Here is a 17,695-nt window from a genome sequence, read left to right as displayed (position 1 = left end):
ATATTAGACTGCTTACACACATAGAAGAAGCATTCCTAACAGTTTTTACAAATAAAAAGCCAATTTTTGAAACCTGCGTACGTGGCAAAAACTACGAGCAATACCACGTAAACACTATGGGACAGATTCCCATACTCGCTAAACGTTCAAGCACATCTCCTTGGTGAATTGCTGCATCATTTGTAATTAAACCATTTGCACCTTTTCCACTCAAGTCGGACACAGAAATGTACACGTATCAACATGTCAAACGGGCGCATGGATGCCCACGAGAAATGTACACAACCCATCCACGATCCCACTCAAATGAATTAAAATGTAGATTCTCCATTGCTCTCCTTTAGGGGGTCTAACAGGGACAACATTTTTGAAATGCTGCATTGTTTTTGGGAGTCGAAACTGTTGAGGAATCCATCGAATTAGACCGACTGTTTTCCTCTCTACATTCTGTGTTCAGCCTCCATTCTTGCAGGTCAAAGCACTTATTTTCCTTGCATTGCTCAACTTGGAAATTCCCTTCCCATCATCTCTTTTCTCTTTTAGACATTGAATAGTGCTGTTTGATGCTGGCTTCTTGGCGTTTTGGATCTTAGAGCCTGCGCTCAGCAGGGTGCGATGTTGATAATAATAAAGATTTTAAAACCTACCTCGCGCACCACCTTGGCAGGAATGACTGCCTCGCTCACGACCGTCTTGCCTCGGCCCAGTAGCCAGTTGATGGAGGCCGGCTTCTTATCCGTGCAGTAGTTCCCCGATACGGCCAGCACCTGCATGGCTGGAAACTCCTCTTGGACACGGCTCAGTGCTAGCTCTGTGCCCTGGGTCAGCGACAGGGAGAGGGGGGGCAAGAGGGAAGGGTTTCTTTTAGGTCTCGTTCGCCATGGTTAGTAGAAGTTACATTGACCTCACTATGATAATAAACTGTGCCCCCTCACAACGGGAATGTGCTGGGAGATTGAGAAATTTGGAAAAAGATTGAAAACTGCACTCCTGAAACTCGAAAGCTAAACAACTTTTGAGCTTCAGGAGTGTAACCCAGAATTGCCTTGTGATGTTCCTGGTATCATTGGTGTTTTTAACCTTCCCACCATTATAGTTTTTTTTAGATGAAAAAATATATTTAAATAAAATCACAAGCAATAAATGGCCCATTTAGCCAGTATTGAGGGACACACCGATGTCCGTTCATGGACACATTCTCTAGCTACCATCGCGCCAAATGTCCTTTTAAAAAGTTTGTGTCGTATTGACGAAGAGCTACCTTGGATATCATGTTCATGCCCATTGCGTCGCCTGTGCGAGCTTGGAACCGGATGTAGAGATTGCGTCCGGCCAGCCCCACGTGCAGCCGCTGCAGACGAGCGAACCTGCACCACCCCACAAACGAAACACAGAATTAATGTTTGAAACAACACATGTTCAATGGCTACACATAGCAAGCATGCCCTATATTTAGCTGACAATGTATGCAGCAGTCTATGCCACCTGCTTTTACGTGGGCAGCAGCGGGAACAGCAGAAAAATCCACTTGCTCTGTACATCCATGCTCTGCCTTCACCAACTTGCACTGACTTAGCGTGGTGATGTACGGTCAAATAACCACCACAACCCATGTGATGTGGCTGTCATTCAGCAGTGGATTGACAAACGGACTGGACATGTACATTTAAAACGAGTAAGCCAAGCTTTTACACAATAACAAATAGTTCACGTTCATGAATATTGCAATGGTGTGAAGCTACAGAATTATACAGGCTTCATAACATGTGGCCTTCAATAATGTCCAGAGATATTGCTACAACATTCTATTCGGTGGTGATATTTTCCTGCGCTTAAAACAGCATTGTGTCTCGACCTCCCTGCTTAAAGAAGTCACTATTAAAAACAATATCCTGCTTTGCCATCTTTCAAGACTCTTCAACAAAACAGGTCAATGTGGCTCAACCATTTTGTGATGGAAAGGAAGTTACCTGCTGGTGCTATCAAACTTCTCTTTGACGATGTTGAATCCCTCTGGGCTCTCCAGCCAGCCCTTCACCTTGGCTGCCTCGATGGCGGAAGGGAGTCGAGCCACAGGGCCTCTCGTCATGCCATCCCCAAGGACGGCGCTGTGAGCACCGCCACCCAGCTGTGAAGAGACGGATCGTGCAGATGAGTTAACGATAATATTACCATACGACGTTAAATACTGGTTAAGGGAAAGGGAGGAGCCAGGATTTAAGGGCTTGTCTCTTGGAGCTCCCTTCTCCTGTTACAGTAATATTTGCTGTGACGGTTCCACCTGAAGACGGAGGCTTGTGTTGCCTCCCAAACTTCATGATTTAATTTATGTTTTCCTTTTTTAACAACCTACGTGACTTTACCGAAAAAACGAAAGAGTATGGTTCCTTGCAGTCACGAAAGCTTCAAATGTAGATAATATTACCAGCAATAGAAACACTTCCGCAATAAGCATCAGCTGCAATAATTGGACAGTAACCTGAAATAACACCCAACTAGGGTGGACTGAGCCAAGGCACATTTAAGGTGTGTTTCTTTACTCTTTATTAAATAGCATGTGCACAAGTGGTCAGTGCGCAGAGCTGGCACTACTGACATTCTGGGTTGAATTCTGGGCAGATGCCTGCGATTATCATCATTATAATGGTTTAATAATTATTATTATGATGATAATCACAGGCATCTGCTCACTGTACTCGATGATATGGTTTAATAATTATTAAACCATATCATCGAGTACAGTGAGTTGATGGTCACAAATTACTACGCAAAAAAACACCACTTTGAATTTGTATCATCACTTAATTTGGCTACATTTTATTTTTAAAAATATTGGTTAGATTGTCTTGTAAAGATATTACTATGTTGCAGACTGAACTCTCTTTTTAAATCCTTTATATTAAGTTCAATTGCTTGCTTGCGCGCTTACGACCGTGCAAATCTTTCGGTCGTTTTTTAACCCACTTCCCGTGATCCAATCGAGCTGACATTTTGCACACAGACTCGTCGTGCATGACAATTTATTTTCGTGAAAAAGAAATTCCCAAATTTTACACTTTTTAGGAAAAAATAAATTATATTTAATTACCAATTGCTTAATGTTGGCAGGCAATCATCTGACCCATAGGTGGCAGCCATCTCAAGCCAGAGGACGAGATGACTCTAGCCGCCACGCATATAAAGGATTTATAGTGAAAAACTTTGTTTTTACGGGTTAATTTTTTCAGAGTGCAGCCCCTTGCTGTGAGAAAGTGCTGCCACCTACTGAGGACCAGTGGACATGGGAAAATATATTGGAAGCAATTTTGTCATTTCCTACCACAGACCGTCCTATAACAGGATGATGTACTACTCTATGCGTTTCAAAAGCATCCTTAGTCTCATGACACGGCACGAGTGGGAAAAAATAAATATAAAAAAAATGAACGTTGCAATGTATAAATGTATCATATATGGGTATACGTTATGTAGTCGCTAAAATATTCACAGAATTATTTCAGACAATCACAAAGCAACCACAAATGAGCCAAGTCACTAGCTGACAGGTTACCGTGGATATTACATCATACGACTTTCATAACGGTCATTTAAAAGCATTTTAACTCCCCTCCGAGCCGACTTACCGCGATGGCGCGGCAGCCACGGTTGGTGCTGGCCACCAAACAGCCTTCCGTGGTCGCCATGGGAACCTGGAAGTCCTTCCCGTCCAGTCGGAGGGGCCCAGCCACGCCGACGGGCACCGGCATGAAGCCGATGACGTTCTCGCAGCAAGTCCCCATCACCTGCGGCCGTAATGGCACGCCAATCAGCCACGGCGCGACACGCATCCCTGGCACCAGGCCCAAGCCGCACCTTTACAATAAACCCGTCCAACAATTGAGCACGGCAGTAGGCCACAGCGGCGCAGCTCACCAGCGAGTAATCGTAGTTCTGGTAGGGTAGCGTGGCGAGGGCGTCGGACTCTGGCAGCTTCTGCGCCAGCATCTGTCGGCGGATGTGGACGCCGCGCTCCGGGGTTTCCATGAGGTTCTCCAGCTTGTATGCTGGGATGTAACGGGCCTGCACCAGCTGCACTATTTCTGCATCGGAGAGGAAGCGGGCTCCCTTCTGCCACGGCAGCAGAAGAAAACACAAACTAGAATTATTCACCGATTCCGTGTGCACAAGGGTGTTTCGTGCCACTATCTCTACTTCCTCATTTGCCGTGTCACTTTCCCCACCCCCACAATTCGTCTTCTTCTTTAGTATGGCTGATGTAGATGCAGAGCAACAACTGCAATACCACATTCAGGCGGCCAAGCTAGAAAACTATGCTAGGAGCAGCAGAGTGTATTGCTGTAATGTCTCCTTTGTATTTTTACAATTCTATGAAATATGATTCAGGGGCAATTTGAATAAATAATTGATTCCTTTTCGACCTGTGTGTGCCATCTCATTCAATCCATTATACTAAAGGAAAAAAAGTTATATAATTTGTCAAAAAAATAATTTAGCATAAATAAGTGAATCTCACAAGCATAATTTGATAGATGAATTATGCACAAAATATATTTAATTATGTTTTGTTGGGAATCATAAAATAGAAAATTAAACAGTGATGTAAAATTATATTTAAATAAACATTAACCATGGCAAATCCAAGTCTAGTTCATATGGATAATGGACAAAATACTATTATCATTACGCGGATATACAACGGAAAGGCAAAGCCAAGACATTTGTTTACGAGAGCAGGACAAAGTGATCGCTTCACTTGTGTGTGCTCGGGGGGGGGGGGGGCTGCACCTCCGAGTTGAGGATGCTCTTGCACTCTTCGATGGGCCGTGGCTCAGCAGGAATATCCTCCTCTGAATCTTCATCCAGTAGCTCCTCGGTCAGCTCTTCTGGAGACCAATCTGTGTCCCCCAGTGTGAAGGAAGGCCTTGATATCCGGCGGGGGATCACGGCAGGGACGACCGCTGCTTCGATTTCGGGTTGGTTCTTTGGTTTAATAACTTCAAACATGTCTTCTAAAAAAGACCAGAATGTTCAAACAAGAATTAGCAACCATATCTAGTGGGACAAATGCTCACAAGAAAAAATATAAATCTGGTGCAAGTGTTTCAGCTCACCGTATATTAAAGTAAATCAAGTTTATTCTGAATGCTCTAAACTTAAGTAAAGCAAAAGTTTGTGTTTTAGAAAGAAATTATTTATCAAACAAGTCTCTAACTTATGCAGTGTACTTTGAAGATACAAACATTACACATAGCATTACAAGATGTGGCTAAAACCGCAATTATAACTGTAGGGAGTCACCTTAACTCTGGCCATAATTAACCCAATGAGTCTGCACAGGTTTTCTACAGTGATGTGAAGAGCAAGGAATATTCCCTTCGCATAAATGTAATATCTGACACAGTACATTTTCAACAGAAGATGACAGCAAATAGAATGACATGAGATATCAAGTTTATTCGAGCTGCTATGGGCAGCAGTAAAGGGCAGTGTGCATTAAAATCCACTGCTAAACTGCATCTCCATATTTTCACATCTATGCTCCACCACATCTTCACCAACCCAGCCTGCATGGCTAAGTTAGATTCGCATAAACCCACGACCCTGCACAACACGGTGAATTCCTTATCGAGCAGAGGCTAGACCAAGGGTCGGCAACCAAAATAACAAGGGCATTTTTTTCCGAATTTGATTTAAACAAAAAACTCAATATTTCAAGAGTCTCAATGCATGTGAACACCAGACGGTGGTCCTTGATAAATAACGTTACGAAGCAGTCTTTAAAGACCTTTGGCCTAGACCAAAGGGCTTCACGTGTACATTTTACAAAACACCACACCCATTTCATGAAACTTGTTTCGCGTTATCATGCAGGAGAGAAAAAGGCGAGTTCAAGCGTGGGGTTGATAGCAGAGCCACTCGTTACCCCTGGCCTTGATGGAGACGGCATCTGTCGTGGGCTCCAGCGAGCGTGGGCGGGTAGCGTGGCCGTTCTCCGAGGCAGCCTTTTCGTCTATCTTCTCAAAGAAGATATATTTGAAGGACAGGACAAGTGCCAGGCCAAGTGTGACCACCTGCTCAATGTCCATGCTCACCAGTCTACGAAACAAAATACGTACATAAATGTCAGATGTCAAATATCACATACTATTATTACCACTACATAGATTGTCGTAGTTGTGCTGTACAGTTCTCCGATGTGTTTTTGGGTCGTATCAGGTGTTGTTCAGCAAATCTGCTGTTTCGCCCCACATAACGGGAGCTGCTTCAAAAGGTTAAATGCAACACGCTGTACAACCAAAAAACATCGGACAGCGATACATACTATGTGTGCATTATTTTACTCGTACATTAAAAAGACGAACCTAACCAGCAGCAATTTTTTGTAACTTTTGTAACCATAACCATTTATAAAGGAAATAATTTCGTATTTATCACAGCAGACGAGCAAGTAACATTGTTAAAACTTATATATAGTGTGTGTTTGTGTGCGAGATTCACTGACCGTCCAAAGTAAAACTGCCAAAGAGACACGCTGGGCTCGATGCGTTTTGGCAAGTTGTCGTTAAAGTCTTCGAGGGTTCCGGGAGAGTTGGAGAGGCTGCTCTCCCCCATGGGCTCAGCCAGCCAGCGGCTGTGGGCATGCACCAGCACTAGCCCCAGTGACTGTGGCACACAGGAACCACACACACGCACATGTCAATCTGTGAAAGCATTTAGGGTGTGAGGATTGCCAGGATAACAGCCGCTTGTTGTTTTCCAATTTTCCAATTAGCACTTATTCATAAATCCTAAAATAACCATTAAGCCACACCTCATCACTGAAGCCAGCCATCATGAATATGTATGATTAAGTTTCCAACTGACTTCTGCTTGTCAGGTATAGGTGAGAACCAGTTTTAGCAGTTTTCTACAGATTTTTTTTGGAGACAATATATCTAACATATGTATTTTTCATAACCGCTTGAAATTACCACTTGAGAAATTCAAGGGTAACAATTATAATAACAATTACAAATTAGTACTGCACCTGAATGTTGTAATTTTAAGTTCATAAAATTTGATTTCAACAGTTTAATATTCAGGTAGTTTTATTGCTAACATACGTACAAATATAACAAAAATTAGTGATAGGTAAACATATATATAGACATATAACCTATACCCGTAACCTTAGACATGTTTAAATACTATATAAAGTACAGGATTGGATCCGTGGCTCAGTGGTTAGCACATTCCGCTAAGAATCCCGAGTATGACGACTGGCCATGGCAAACATCACTGGCAAGTGATAGGTGTACATTGTTATTGTATAAAGTACAAGCACACATGGGTGACACGGACCATGATGATCTTGACGCGCTGGGCCACAGGGTTGGGCTTGTTGTCCTCTTCCTCCTGTAGGACTTGAGCCAGCTGACTGAGCTGCCAAATGGGCCTTCCCTCTCGCCTCTCACGAGATACCTGAAAGCCAACATTTACATTCCACAATTGCTCAAAATTGTCCCGAAATTAAACAATTGCTGTAGATCTGCCAAGGCGTGCCCAACCGCTGCCGTTAGGGTATAATTCCATAATTTAACGTTGCTTAAATGCTAGTGATGCCAATGATGGGACATAACTAATTAATATATATGCAGCCCAATTATCACCCAATGAGGGCAGAAATAAAAACTTATAGCCACCATCAAAAAAAGGAAATCTGAGTAATTTGGATACATCAATAGATAAAAAAAACTATCCAAAACCATCCTACAAGACACAATTTAAGGGACTAGAAAAGTAATGTGAGCAGGGAAGACTTTGCTTAAGATTATCACAGTATGATGAAGTTTAAACGACAACCAGCAGATTTGTGAGATGGATAACCAGGAAAGGTGGAGGGAGACACGACCAGATCTGACCAGAGCTGCTAAGACGATGTCCCAATGACCTCATCGTTGGATCAGTCATGGGAGATGGATGGATGCTATGATTAAATAAACCGGAGGTCATAGAAATAGCCATTGCTGCTATATATTTTATTTTACCGCACCCTGTGGTTTGAATTTGTTTTATCCTCTTCACTTGCCAATATTGCTTACCTCAAGCACCAAAGAGACACATGCAGGGAAGAAGGTCATGAACACCAAGTAGTTGGCCAGGATGGAGAAGCAACCAAATGAGCACATGATCTCCAACTGCCGGACACCTGCTCGAACAAGACAGACACACACGCACACGAAGGTTTGCACGTGTAACCTGGCTAATGGGGGGGGGACTGTCTGCCAAAAAATAAAAATCCCACAATAACAATACATTAACTAGCAGCACGTGGTGACAGAAGACACACCTGACATGGTTCCCACTCCGATGACAAGACTCTCCACAAGGGCATCCAAAGTGATGGTCGGTCCGAGAATGGCCATTCCTCGGGCAATGTTATCCCGCACTTCTTCCTGCAGGAAAATGTATAAATAAAACACGTTCCTTCAGAGTGGGCAGGTAGGAACTTTGTTGGACAGCGCATTCGTGCGATCCGTGTCACGCGGTGCAAGCTGCGTGGGGCGGCGCGTCACGTGGTGCTGAGCCCGCCCGAAGCGCTCTATGAAATACAAATCGAGGGCGTGGCTATGCACGACAGACAAGCCAAATAATCCCTGGTGGGCAGTGTGGAACTATTGTTCCGACCTATATAAGAATTCTGGAGGACTATGGCTAAACATATTATACTTTCAAATATATCCGAGTAGAGAACGTCAGCAGCTGTGTAAAAATGACTGTGTGCTGTGTGTTATATGTTGAGAACTCCATACATTACACTCAAGTGATGAATAGTATAGTACTGACGTACCTGTGTGTTGGCGCTCAGGGCAAATTTGGTTAGAGCGCTTGCTTTGGACAAATCGACAAGCAGTAGGAAGAATGGCAATGCCTCACTGAAAGAATAACACATGCATATTAGTGTCAAACAAAACAATGTAGAGAGTACAACATTTTTCTTAAATAACATGTGGATGCATGCACAAATGTAAACTTGAGACTTGCAACACTCACTTGAGTCCAGTGAGCTCCTTTCCGAGGAAGTGAATGACGACTGTGCTGAACACAAAGCTTGAGAAGATGGTGAACAATCCTGCAATGCCTGGGAAGACAAAACATTCAATTTAGACAGGTATTCAACAATCGGTGAGAATAAATAATCAGCTTGGTCACTAACAGTGGCTCTTAAAAAGAATTTGCAACAACTGCAGCATCCACCTTCTAAGTGTATAAAATATGTTTCACAGCACTCACCTAAAAGATATTTGGAACCAAGCTGTCGCAGGTTTTGAAATTGAAAATATATGTAGAGGATGGCAAGGCAGCGTGTGATGGTCAGAATGATAATGTCACTGCTGAGAACCTCCTATGGGCAACAAAAGCACAAGTGAAATCTATTCGTACACGCAGGAACACAAATTATAATCAAAACAATGTAACTTTCAATGTTTTTATTAGATTCGCTTCACCAATTTTTTTTGTTATTATCATTACATCTATACAACATGCACTCCCATTAACAAATTATATTACACTGCAAACGATATTGTACTTTCATGAAAATATTTGCTCATAAACACATTCCCCGAACATAGAGAATAACCTGATGCACTTAACTACCTCATCTGTTTTGGGGCATTGGTAGTTCCAGCCGCAGACGACGTCGTTGCCGATGAACATGTTCATGGAGGTCATGCAGAGCGTGATGGTGATGGTGCCCACAATCACCTCCCAGGGGTGGGTGGCCACAAAGCGCCCATGGGCGCGGAATAGTCGTGACAGCATCTTTAGCTACCTGCCAAGAGGACAACACACGCAAATGTAATGAACGCTAAAAATGTACAGTGTGCTGGAAAAAATGTGCATAGATTCAAGCAATACTGTTTTACACTATTTCAGCTTTCAAGTGAGCATGTAAATGCACAACCCAGTTGTCAATTCACTACTATATGAGGCGCTATCTTCACACCATACAGGCAGTGACGGTTTTATGATTATACATTACCATGCTAGTCAAATGAGTTGGTGTGCAAATATTAGTATTGTATACCAGAGTTCCCATATGTTACATGTGTTGTGTCTATAACTAACCACATGGAGACGTCTGTTGGAGGCCACGCATTTATTATAACAATTCTGTTAAATACAACTGTACAACTGTAACACGAAGGGGTACGGCCCCTTCAACCCCATAGCCTAAGGGAGGTACAGCCTTCCTTCTAGCGCGTCCTACACACTCCGGGCTACTCTACACACCGGTCCCTTGCCACGGTGGCCAAGGGAAGACTGGACCGGCCCGTCCCAGGCAGGGTACGGCGCTCACCCCTGGTCCGCTTACACCCCGGCTCTGGCGAGAGCCGCGGGGAGGGTCCCAGGGTGTCTGAGCTACCTCGGGTCCGCTACAACCCGGCTCTAACGAGAGCCTCGGTTGAGGGGTCCCGGGTGCTGATCCAGTCTTCAGGTCTTCCGATGTCTTGGTGTCCATGCCACAGCCTCTTGCATGAACTTACACCTGACATTTAACATCTTAGTACATAAAGGGATCCATAACTCATCTGGTGAGCAAATTATTGCCTGTGCAGGTCTTCCAGATGCAACCAATGGAAGTGTAAAATATTTAAACGTTGAAATTGTTATTAAAGCAGCACCCTAGGGTTAAAGGCTGAACTCAAGTCACAGTAAAAGCATTTAAAACTCATATCTGTTAAGTAACATATCTATATAATTTGTACCCATTAGATATGATTATAATTGTTTCGTCTATAGTTACACAATCAGCAACCTGCCTGAAGTTTGGCCTTGTTTCTCTTTGGTTTTTTCGGTAAAGTCACGTAGGTAAAAAAAATGAAAACAACTAAATTAAATCACGACGTTTCGGGTGCAACACAAGCGTCCGCCATCAGGTGGGAAAGCATGACCGACTGCTGATGCCAAAAAAACAAAGAGTATGAATCCTTGCAGTCACGAAAGCTTCAAATCTAGAATGTTGGCCTTGTTACCATCACTGACCTGTTGAACTGTTGTATCTTAACTAATAGATTTTACCCACTCCAACCTTCACCCGACTCATTCCAACCTTGACCTCATTTGAAAATGCTGACATTATTTACATGGCTCAGACAGCATGCGTGCCTTATCCGTTTAACTGTTAGCCAATATTTTTCTTCATGGATGTTGTAAAACAATAAAAATTCCTCGACTGTCAGAAAGTGCCCAATGTCAAAAAGTGCCCAATGTAGTGAGTCAAGTTTTGAAATCGTGCAAATTATTACATCACATAGACTTTCCTAAAGTTACTGTAGATATAACACACATTCCGTTGACAACTAAATAAAACCCAGCGTTTAATGTTGTCACTTTGTTGTGACCAGGTTCACCCATTCAAACGCCATGTGACACCTCAAATACAGACAACTGTTCGACACAATACATGTGCACCCACAAAGGCCATTTTTAGTACACTTTGAAGTAAATCCACATACTTGCACACTCGCCAATACAAACAGTTAACAAACAAGTGTGACTCATCGGTTTCCCACCAACTTCAGCAACCACGTAACATGTACATCAAAACCCGTCATTGCCAAATAAATGACGCACGTCATGCGACCATATGTTGAGACCGGTCTTCACGTTAGGTTTAAAGAGAAATCCCAATACTAGCCACTCAACTCGCCACACTAACCTGAGTAGCCGTCCATTACATTGTCTTATTTAACACAAACTTCATGAAGAAAATCTTGATTTGAAGCTTTCGTGACTGCAGGAATCCATACTCTTTGGTTCTTTCGGTAAAGTCACGTAGGTAGAACATAATTGTTTTTATTTTATACATTTTTTTATAAAATAAAATATTTTTTATTTGATAAACTCCCCCCTTCTACAACCCCCCTATTTTGATTTTATACCTACGTGACTTTACCGAAATAACCAAAGAGTATTTATGAAGAAATTAAAGGAACCGAATAAACGTACGTCAGAAACTCAATAAACCAATGGCAGAACCCCCAAGGAATATACGATATAACACAATTATATTCTATTCTTGCGCATGCCAATACGTTCAGGAGCTAAATGTTAATGTCGAGATGTCTGCTAGCCACGACGAGAGGGTTTCAGGAGAAAGTTGGTGTAAGTTAGCTGCTCTACCTACGTTTAAGGGACGCAAACGACAGTGGTTCACTGTATGGTCCATAGAACCAAATTCAAGAATCGTATTAAAAAAACTCGCTAGCACATTCACGAATGTCATCAACATAAGATACACAAATGCCTATTGCCATTTCTAACCAATATCTAGACGCGTTTAAACAAGCAAACTCTGCGCGAGTTTCGAACTTCTGGGTCTCATCGGCAGCCAGGATTGTTAAACAAATGCTACGAGATGAGCAGACGTGACCGGCGAGGGCACGGCACACACACACACGAAGCGGCTCCATGCAACACGACGAACACGCTGGATGCGGACAGCACACAGCGGAAGCCTAAGAAACGCCGCGGCCTAAGCCTCCAGGCCTTTGACCTCCGCCCGGGCTCAGCAACAAGCCTCCGCTTCACCCCCCGGGCCGCAGCTCGAACAGGATGGGGGGAAGAACCGAGACTCAAGGGCCGCCCGACTGCCAAACCCCTTCTCTCTCGCCTTACCGACTGTTGACGATGAGCCCCGGAATCTTCTAACCCCACCTCCACTACCACTGCGGCAACACCACCACCATGGAGACGCCCGGGACGGTGACGTCATTACGCGATGACGTCATCGTACAAAAAAGGGGGGAGGGAGGGGACCCCCCCCAACCCTTCGCGTCATCCGGGGCCGTTAGTCGCTTTTGCCGCGTCAACGCGAGTTTGCGAAAGAGCTGAGACGGCGCTCGCCGATTGGTCAACGATCGCGAGGCGGTGGGGTGGGGTGGTGGGAACACCCCGACTTCGTGGCTACGTCACGGGTTGCACGCGCCAGACGAGTGACAGCCGCGTGATGTCGGAGTGGGAGGGGAGGGGGTTGGTTGGTGGGGGGTCGGGGGAGTTGTAAGGGGGGCTGTAAGTGGGGGGGTTGTAGGGGGGGGTGTAGGGGGGTTGGTGGGGGTCGATTAGTGGGGGGGGGGGGTGTTGGAGGAGGGGGGTGTAGGAGGGGGTGGGGCGACGGGGGGGGGGGGAATTTCCGTTAAATTTCGTAGAGTCGATTGGCGTGGCCACGGGGAATCTCGCGGGCCCATTGGTTGCGCATGCCGAGTAGAGATTTCGAACGCGAGATCGCATGAGCCCAGGCGCGCTCTCCCATTGGTCGACGGCGCTCACCACATATTACATCCCGCGTCGACGCGGAGCCCCGCCCCACGGCGAGACAATGGGGCTAAGCCAATAGGGGAAAAGCAAATTGTCCCATTGAATCCACTGCCTATAATGCAATTGTGTGCATTTATAATACCATGGTGGGTGGGTTTTTTTTGCATGCAAAAGTATAGTATGTCAATTTAGTTGCGTATAAAATAAAGATGCTGCATTTGCAGATACGAATGCATGTGACAACATTTGAATTGTCGGATTAATGTGTCGTCATTTTAATTTGCTTACAAACAAGATGCACCTAAATGCAATACTGTACATTCCCCAATTCTATGTTGTTGTAATGACATTTATGGGACCCGTAAATGAATATCTAGTCGCGACAATTGTACGCGATTTTTATTTTAATATTGTAGCAAAATTAACGACACCTTTCTTACTTTAGATTGATTTGTTTCGTTGGCAAGCAGCAACAACGCCCACCGTCTTTTAGTTTTCTATAAATAAAATAAATAATGTTCCATACAAATCGCACGCATCGCCACTTAGAATTGTGTCAAATAAAATAACAATTTCAGCAAGCACGTAAATTTAATGACCACCAAAAGGCACGGGTTCGAACAATATTTAAAATCAGCTGAGAGGCTTTGATCCAGCAGTGGATCGAGATGTTGGTGATTATGAGTATTGTATACAGCATACCCATCCATCGTACACAATGTAGGACAATTTCCACACACACAGTACAGTACCAATGTATAACTTATAACAGAAATGGAGCGATATAAGATGGACCACGGCTTGGTGGATGTCTCCAACCAGCAGTGGATTTGATTATTAACGCCGAAGCTGACCTGGTGAGAACGGCTTCTCTTCAACTTGAGTCACAGGCGGATCTTGCTTGGGCTTGTTTGATGGTGGTTCGTGATGAGAGAAGAGTCGTGGGGGTGGTGATGATGGTAGGGATGATGATAGTGATGAGGATGCGTGCACGTTCGGTGACACTGCTGCTGCCGCTGCTGCTGCCCGGCAGATAGAGGAGTAGGAGGAGCAGCAGCAGGAGGAGGAGATGGAGGAGGAGGAGCAGGAGGAGGAGGGGAGGGAGCGGTGCCCCAACACGGCCCAGCCCGGGGCGATGGGGGGTGGGGAGGGACCCCGGGCCCTGACCTCGTCTCGCTCAGCAGGGGGCTCCCGTGCAAGTGACAGGGACTCGCGGTCGGTGGCAATGCTGTTAAGGAACATTGCAATATTTTTTTTATTCTCGTTGGTTCTTTCGGTAAAGTCACGTAGGTAGAAACATTTAATAAAATTGCATAGTTTTTAAAATGATAAATCATCAAAAACTAAATAAAATCACTAAATTTATTTTTTGATTATTTTTTATTGAAATTTTGTTTAATAAAAAAGTTTTATTTTATTTTATACCTACGTGACTTTACCGAAAGAACCAAAGAGTAGAGATGAGATCTCTTACGACCTGGAGATGAAAGCCGTCTACGTCTTCCGGAAGATTCTATTCTGGGTCGTAACCATCAGTATTATCTGTGTTGTTAGGACGTCTACATGTAAAAAAAAATGTATCTGCACTCACGTGTTACCTGAAAAGTTTAAATAAGAGTTCACGTCTTATTTTCGGCATATCGGAAGTTGATTAAAATCGGTGATTAATGTTGAGATGCGGTTCCAGTGATAACGCATAGACTTTCGCGACCAATATCATCCATAATATAGGATTTTTTGGGGGGTTAGATCACGTTAAATGTGTCGTTAAACCCGCCACCACCCGACACAGCCAATTGGTAAGATGTGTCACGTAAACAAAGGATTTCTCCACAAATCTGGCTATCCGCCTGATGATGCTAGTTGTAATTACTGGCGAAACGTCGTACACAGATTGTAAATGTTGTGGATTCTCTCTCCAACACACCGGTGTGCTGTACTGGTAACGAATTAGCACGTTCTGTTTACGTAACAAAGCGGGTTTAACGACACATTTATATTTACGTGATCTAACCCAAAAAATACCTATATTATGGTTCAGTGATGTTACTAAGTTTTCCCGATAACGCGCTTTTTCCATCGGGGAACACTTTTCGCACTACGCGCGCCGTTATAACGCGGAACGCGCCTCGTTATAACGCGGAACGCGCCTCGTTATAACGCGGAACGCGCGCCGCTATAACGCGGTTGCCGTGCAGTCGACGACGAACTACTTTCTCGAGCTGCGCGGAGTGATACGATACGCGGACTGATACAGTCATGCAGCGGCGGCGGTACCCTCCTCAGTTATGAGTCCCACCTCCATCTCGCTGCGTCAACGTAGTGCGTCCTATCTCGCTAATAGTTTGTTTTTTCCTTAATGCATTTTCGCTTAACGTGGAACTTTTCACGAACGTGGTTACCGCATTTAACGAGATACTTGCTGTTGATGTAATTCGTTACCGTGTTTTTGAGGGGACTTTAGTTTTATCTGCGCCCTCGTGTTAGCTGACAAGTTTTATTACAATTAATTACGTACTTTTTTCATCGTATCCGAAGTTGATTAAAGTCGCGAGATTACTAATAATTAAACGTGGTTCCACGAAGTACACAGTTGCGTACACTTCCGTGCCCTCGTACAATTCCAACGCAATCAATTTCCATGAATTTGGGCCACCAATCACAATAATATCGATCCGATATTAACAACGACGCCACGATGGATCATGAAGACAGCGACTCCACTGCGAGCCTGGTGGAATGTTCCTTTGACGAGGACAAATGGGACGAGCCACACCACCTGTACGAGTCAACATGATCGATTACAGGACACCGTGATGCCCTCCACGATTACACGCGCAGCCGCGTACCTCGAGGACGCCTTCACTTATATACATTTATACGTTTTTATCGCAATTTATTATCTTATTGAGTTTGCACGTGTGTTTGGGTCCCATAGCTTTAATCACACGCCCGACTGTGGCCTTGGTCTTCAATTATCCATTGACGAAGGGGGGTGGTTGGCACACCGTACGTACATGATGTTAAACTTCTTCTACACCGTACGTGCATGATGCTCAGCTTCTTTCACACCGTTCGTGCATGATGTTCAGCTTCTTTCACACCGTACGTACAGTATGTTCAGCTTCTTTCACACCGTACGTGCAGTTTGTTCAGCTTCTACACCGTACGTGCATCATGTTCAGCTTCTTTCACACCGTACGTGCATTATGTTGAGCTTCTTTCACATCGTACGTGCATGATGTTCAGCTTCTTTCACACCGTACGTGCATGATGTTGAGCTTTCACACCGTACGTGTATGATCAGCTTATTCTACACCGTACGTTCATGATGTTCAGCTTCTTTCACACCGTACGTGCAGTATGTTGAGCTTCTTTCACACCGTACATGCATGATGTTCAGCTTCTTTCACACCGTACGTAGCCAACCGCGCTAATTTGGACGTCCCGTTGACGTTCTAATGTCACAAAAGCCCCACGTTTGTTGAACTGTGCTGTGTTGTCGCTCAGGCGAGTGCAGGATGGTAGCACCACCAGAGATGAGATGATGGGAGAAGTGGCTGGAATAATGACACATGGAGATGCAGGTGAGGGTTTGCCTTCAGTGGTGAAAATATAGTTGTAGGGTGTGGGGGGGGAAAGTAATGTCATCTGCTTCATGGTTTTATATTTCCTATGTAAAAAAAGGAAATAAATTAAATCACGACGTTTCGGTGGCAACACAAGCTTCCGTCTTCAGGTGGAACCTTCACAGCAAAATTACTGTATCAATTTATTTTCTTTTTTTATCTACGTGACTTTACCGAAAAATCCAAAGAGGTATGGGACCCTTGCAGTCACGAAAACTTCAAATCTAGAATTTATATTTCCTGTTAATTTGTCACGTCATGAGCTGTGATTTCTATTCCAGCAGCTGCCATTGCACCAACGTGTATCGAAGAATGGCTTCGGAAGATATCACAGAACATTGGTATTCTATCCACACAAGGGGCACGCCATGTCTATACCCTGCAAAGTGTTTTTTTTTATTACACGTCAAACTGCATTTTTGCTATCAAAGCCGGAGTATGCCAAATAAGTGAAAACCAGATTTCATATTTATTTTATTTTTGCGACTGGTAGGGAGGGCGGTGGCGAAGTGGTTAACGCACTGAACTCTGAACCCGGCGACCTGAGTTTAATGCCTGGCCAAGGCACCGCCCCAATAAAACAGCTGGAAATCAGAAATAATTTTTCTGTTGTGTTTAAACATTTCTATTGGTTCTTTCAACGTGAATTGCCTAATGAAGATAACATTTTAAGTTGTTCGTATTAGACACCGCTGCAAAAAACATAGTCTGATTTGTGCCTTGGGGAGGTCTCGGGGCGGCTGTGAAGGCGTCCGAGTGAGAGA

At 44.2% G+C, this 17,695-nt stretch overlaps 1 protein-coding gene across 3 annotated transcripts in view; it reads right to left on the bottom strand.

Annotated features, from left to right (window-relative positions):
- HMGCR (3-hydroxy-3-methylglutaryl-CoA reductase) overlaps positions 1 to 17,695 on the bottom strand; it is a 47,290-nt gene that overhangs the window by 3,365 nt on the left and 26,230 nt on the right. Inside the window, exons 1-16 of one of the 3 annotated variants that reach the window (XM_078874416.1) lie at positions 14,157 to 14,324; positions 9,640 to 9,814; positions 9,274 to 9,385; positions 9,034 to 9,121; positions 8,831 to 8,915; positions 8,330 to 8,435; positions 8,082 to 8,188; positions 7,342 to 7,461; positions 6,503 to 6,663; positions 5,924 to 6,096; positions 4,786 to 5,009; positions 3,913 to 4,107; positions 3,624 to 3,782; positions 1,971 to 2,128; positions 1,262 to 1,367; positions 648 to 818 (exon numbers count right to left, since the gene is read on the bottom strand). In XM_078874416.1, coding sequence (XP_078730542.1) covers positions 648 to 818; positions 1,262 to 1,367; positions 1,971 to 2,128; positions 3,624 to 3,782; positions 3,913 to 4,107; positions 4,786 to 5,009; positions 5,924 to 6,096; positions 6,503 to 6,663; positions 7,342 to 7,461; positions 8,082 to 8,188; positions 8,330 to 8,435; positions 8,831 to 8,915; positions 9,034 to 9,121; positions 9,274 to 9,385; positions 9,640 to 9,804 — 2,130 coding nt within the window. In that variant the 5' untranslated portion in view covers positions 9,805 to 9,814; positions 14,157 to 14,324. Of the gene's footprint in view, positions 1 to 647; positions 819 to 1,261; positions 1,368 to 1,970; positions 2,129 to 3,623; positions 3,783 to 3,912; positions 4,108 to 4,785; positions 5,010 to 5,923; positions 6,097 to 6,502; positions 6,664 to 7,341; positions 7,462 to 8,081; positions 8,189 to 8,329; positions 8,436 to 8,830; positions 8,916 to 9,033; positions 9,122 to 9,273; positions 9,386 to 9,639; positions 9,815 to 12,663; positions 12,765 to 14,156; positions 14,325 to 17,695 lie in introns of those variants that run through there. The other 2 variants (XM_078874417.1, XM_078874418.1) reach the window with 2 other exon arrangements.

Source organism: Lampetra fluviatilis, chromosome 39 (genome assembly GCF_964198595.1).
Source record: "Lampetra fluviatilis chromosome 39, kcLamFluv1.1, whole genome shotgun sequence".
Lineage (NCBI taxonomy): Eukaryota > Metazoa > Chordata > Hyperoartia > Petromyzontiformes > Petromyzontidae > Lampetra > Lampetra fluviatilis.
This window is presented reverse-complemented; position numbering and strand designations above follow the sequence as displayed.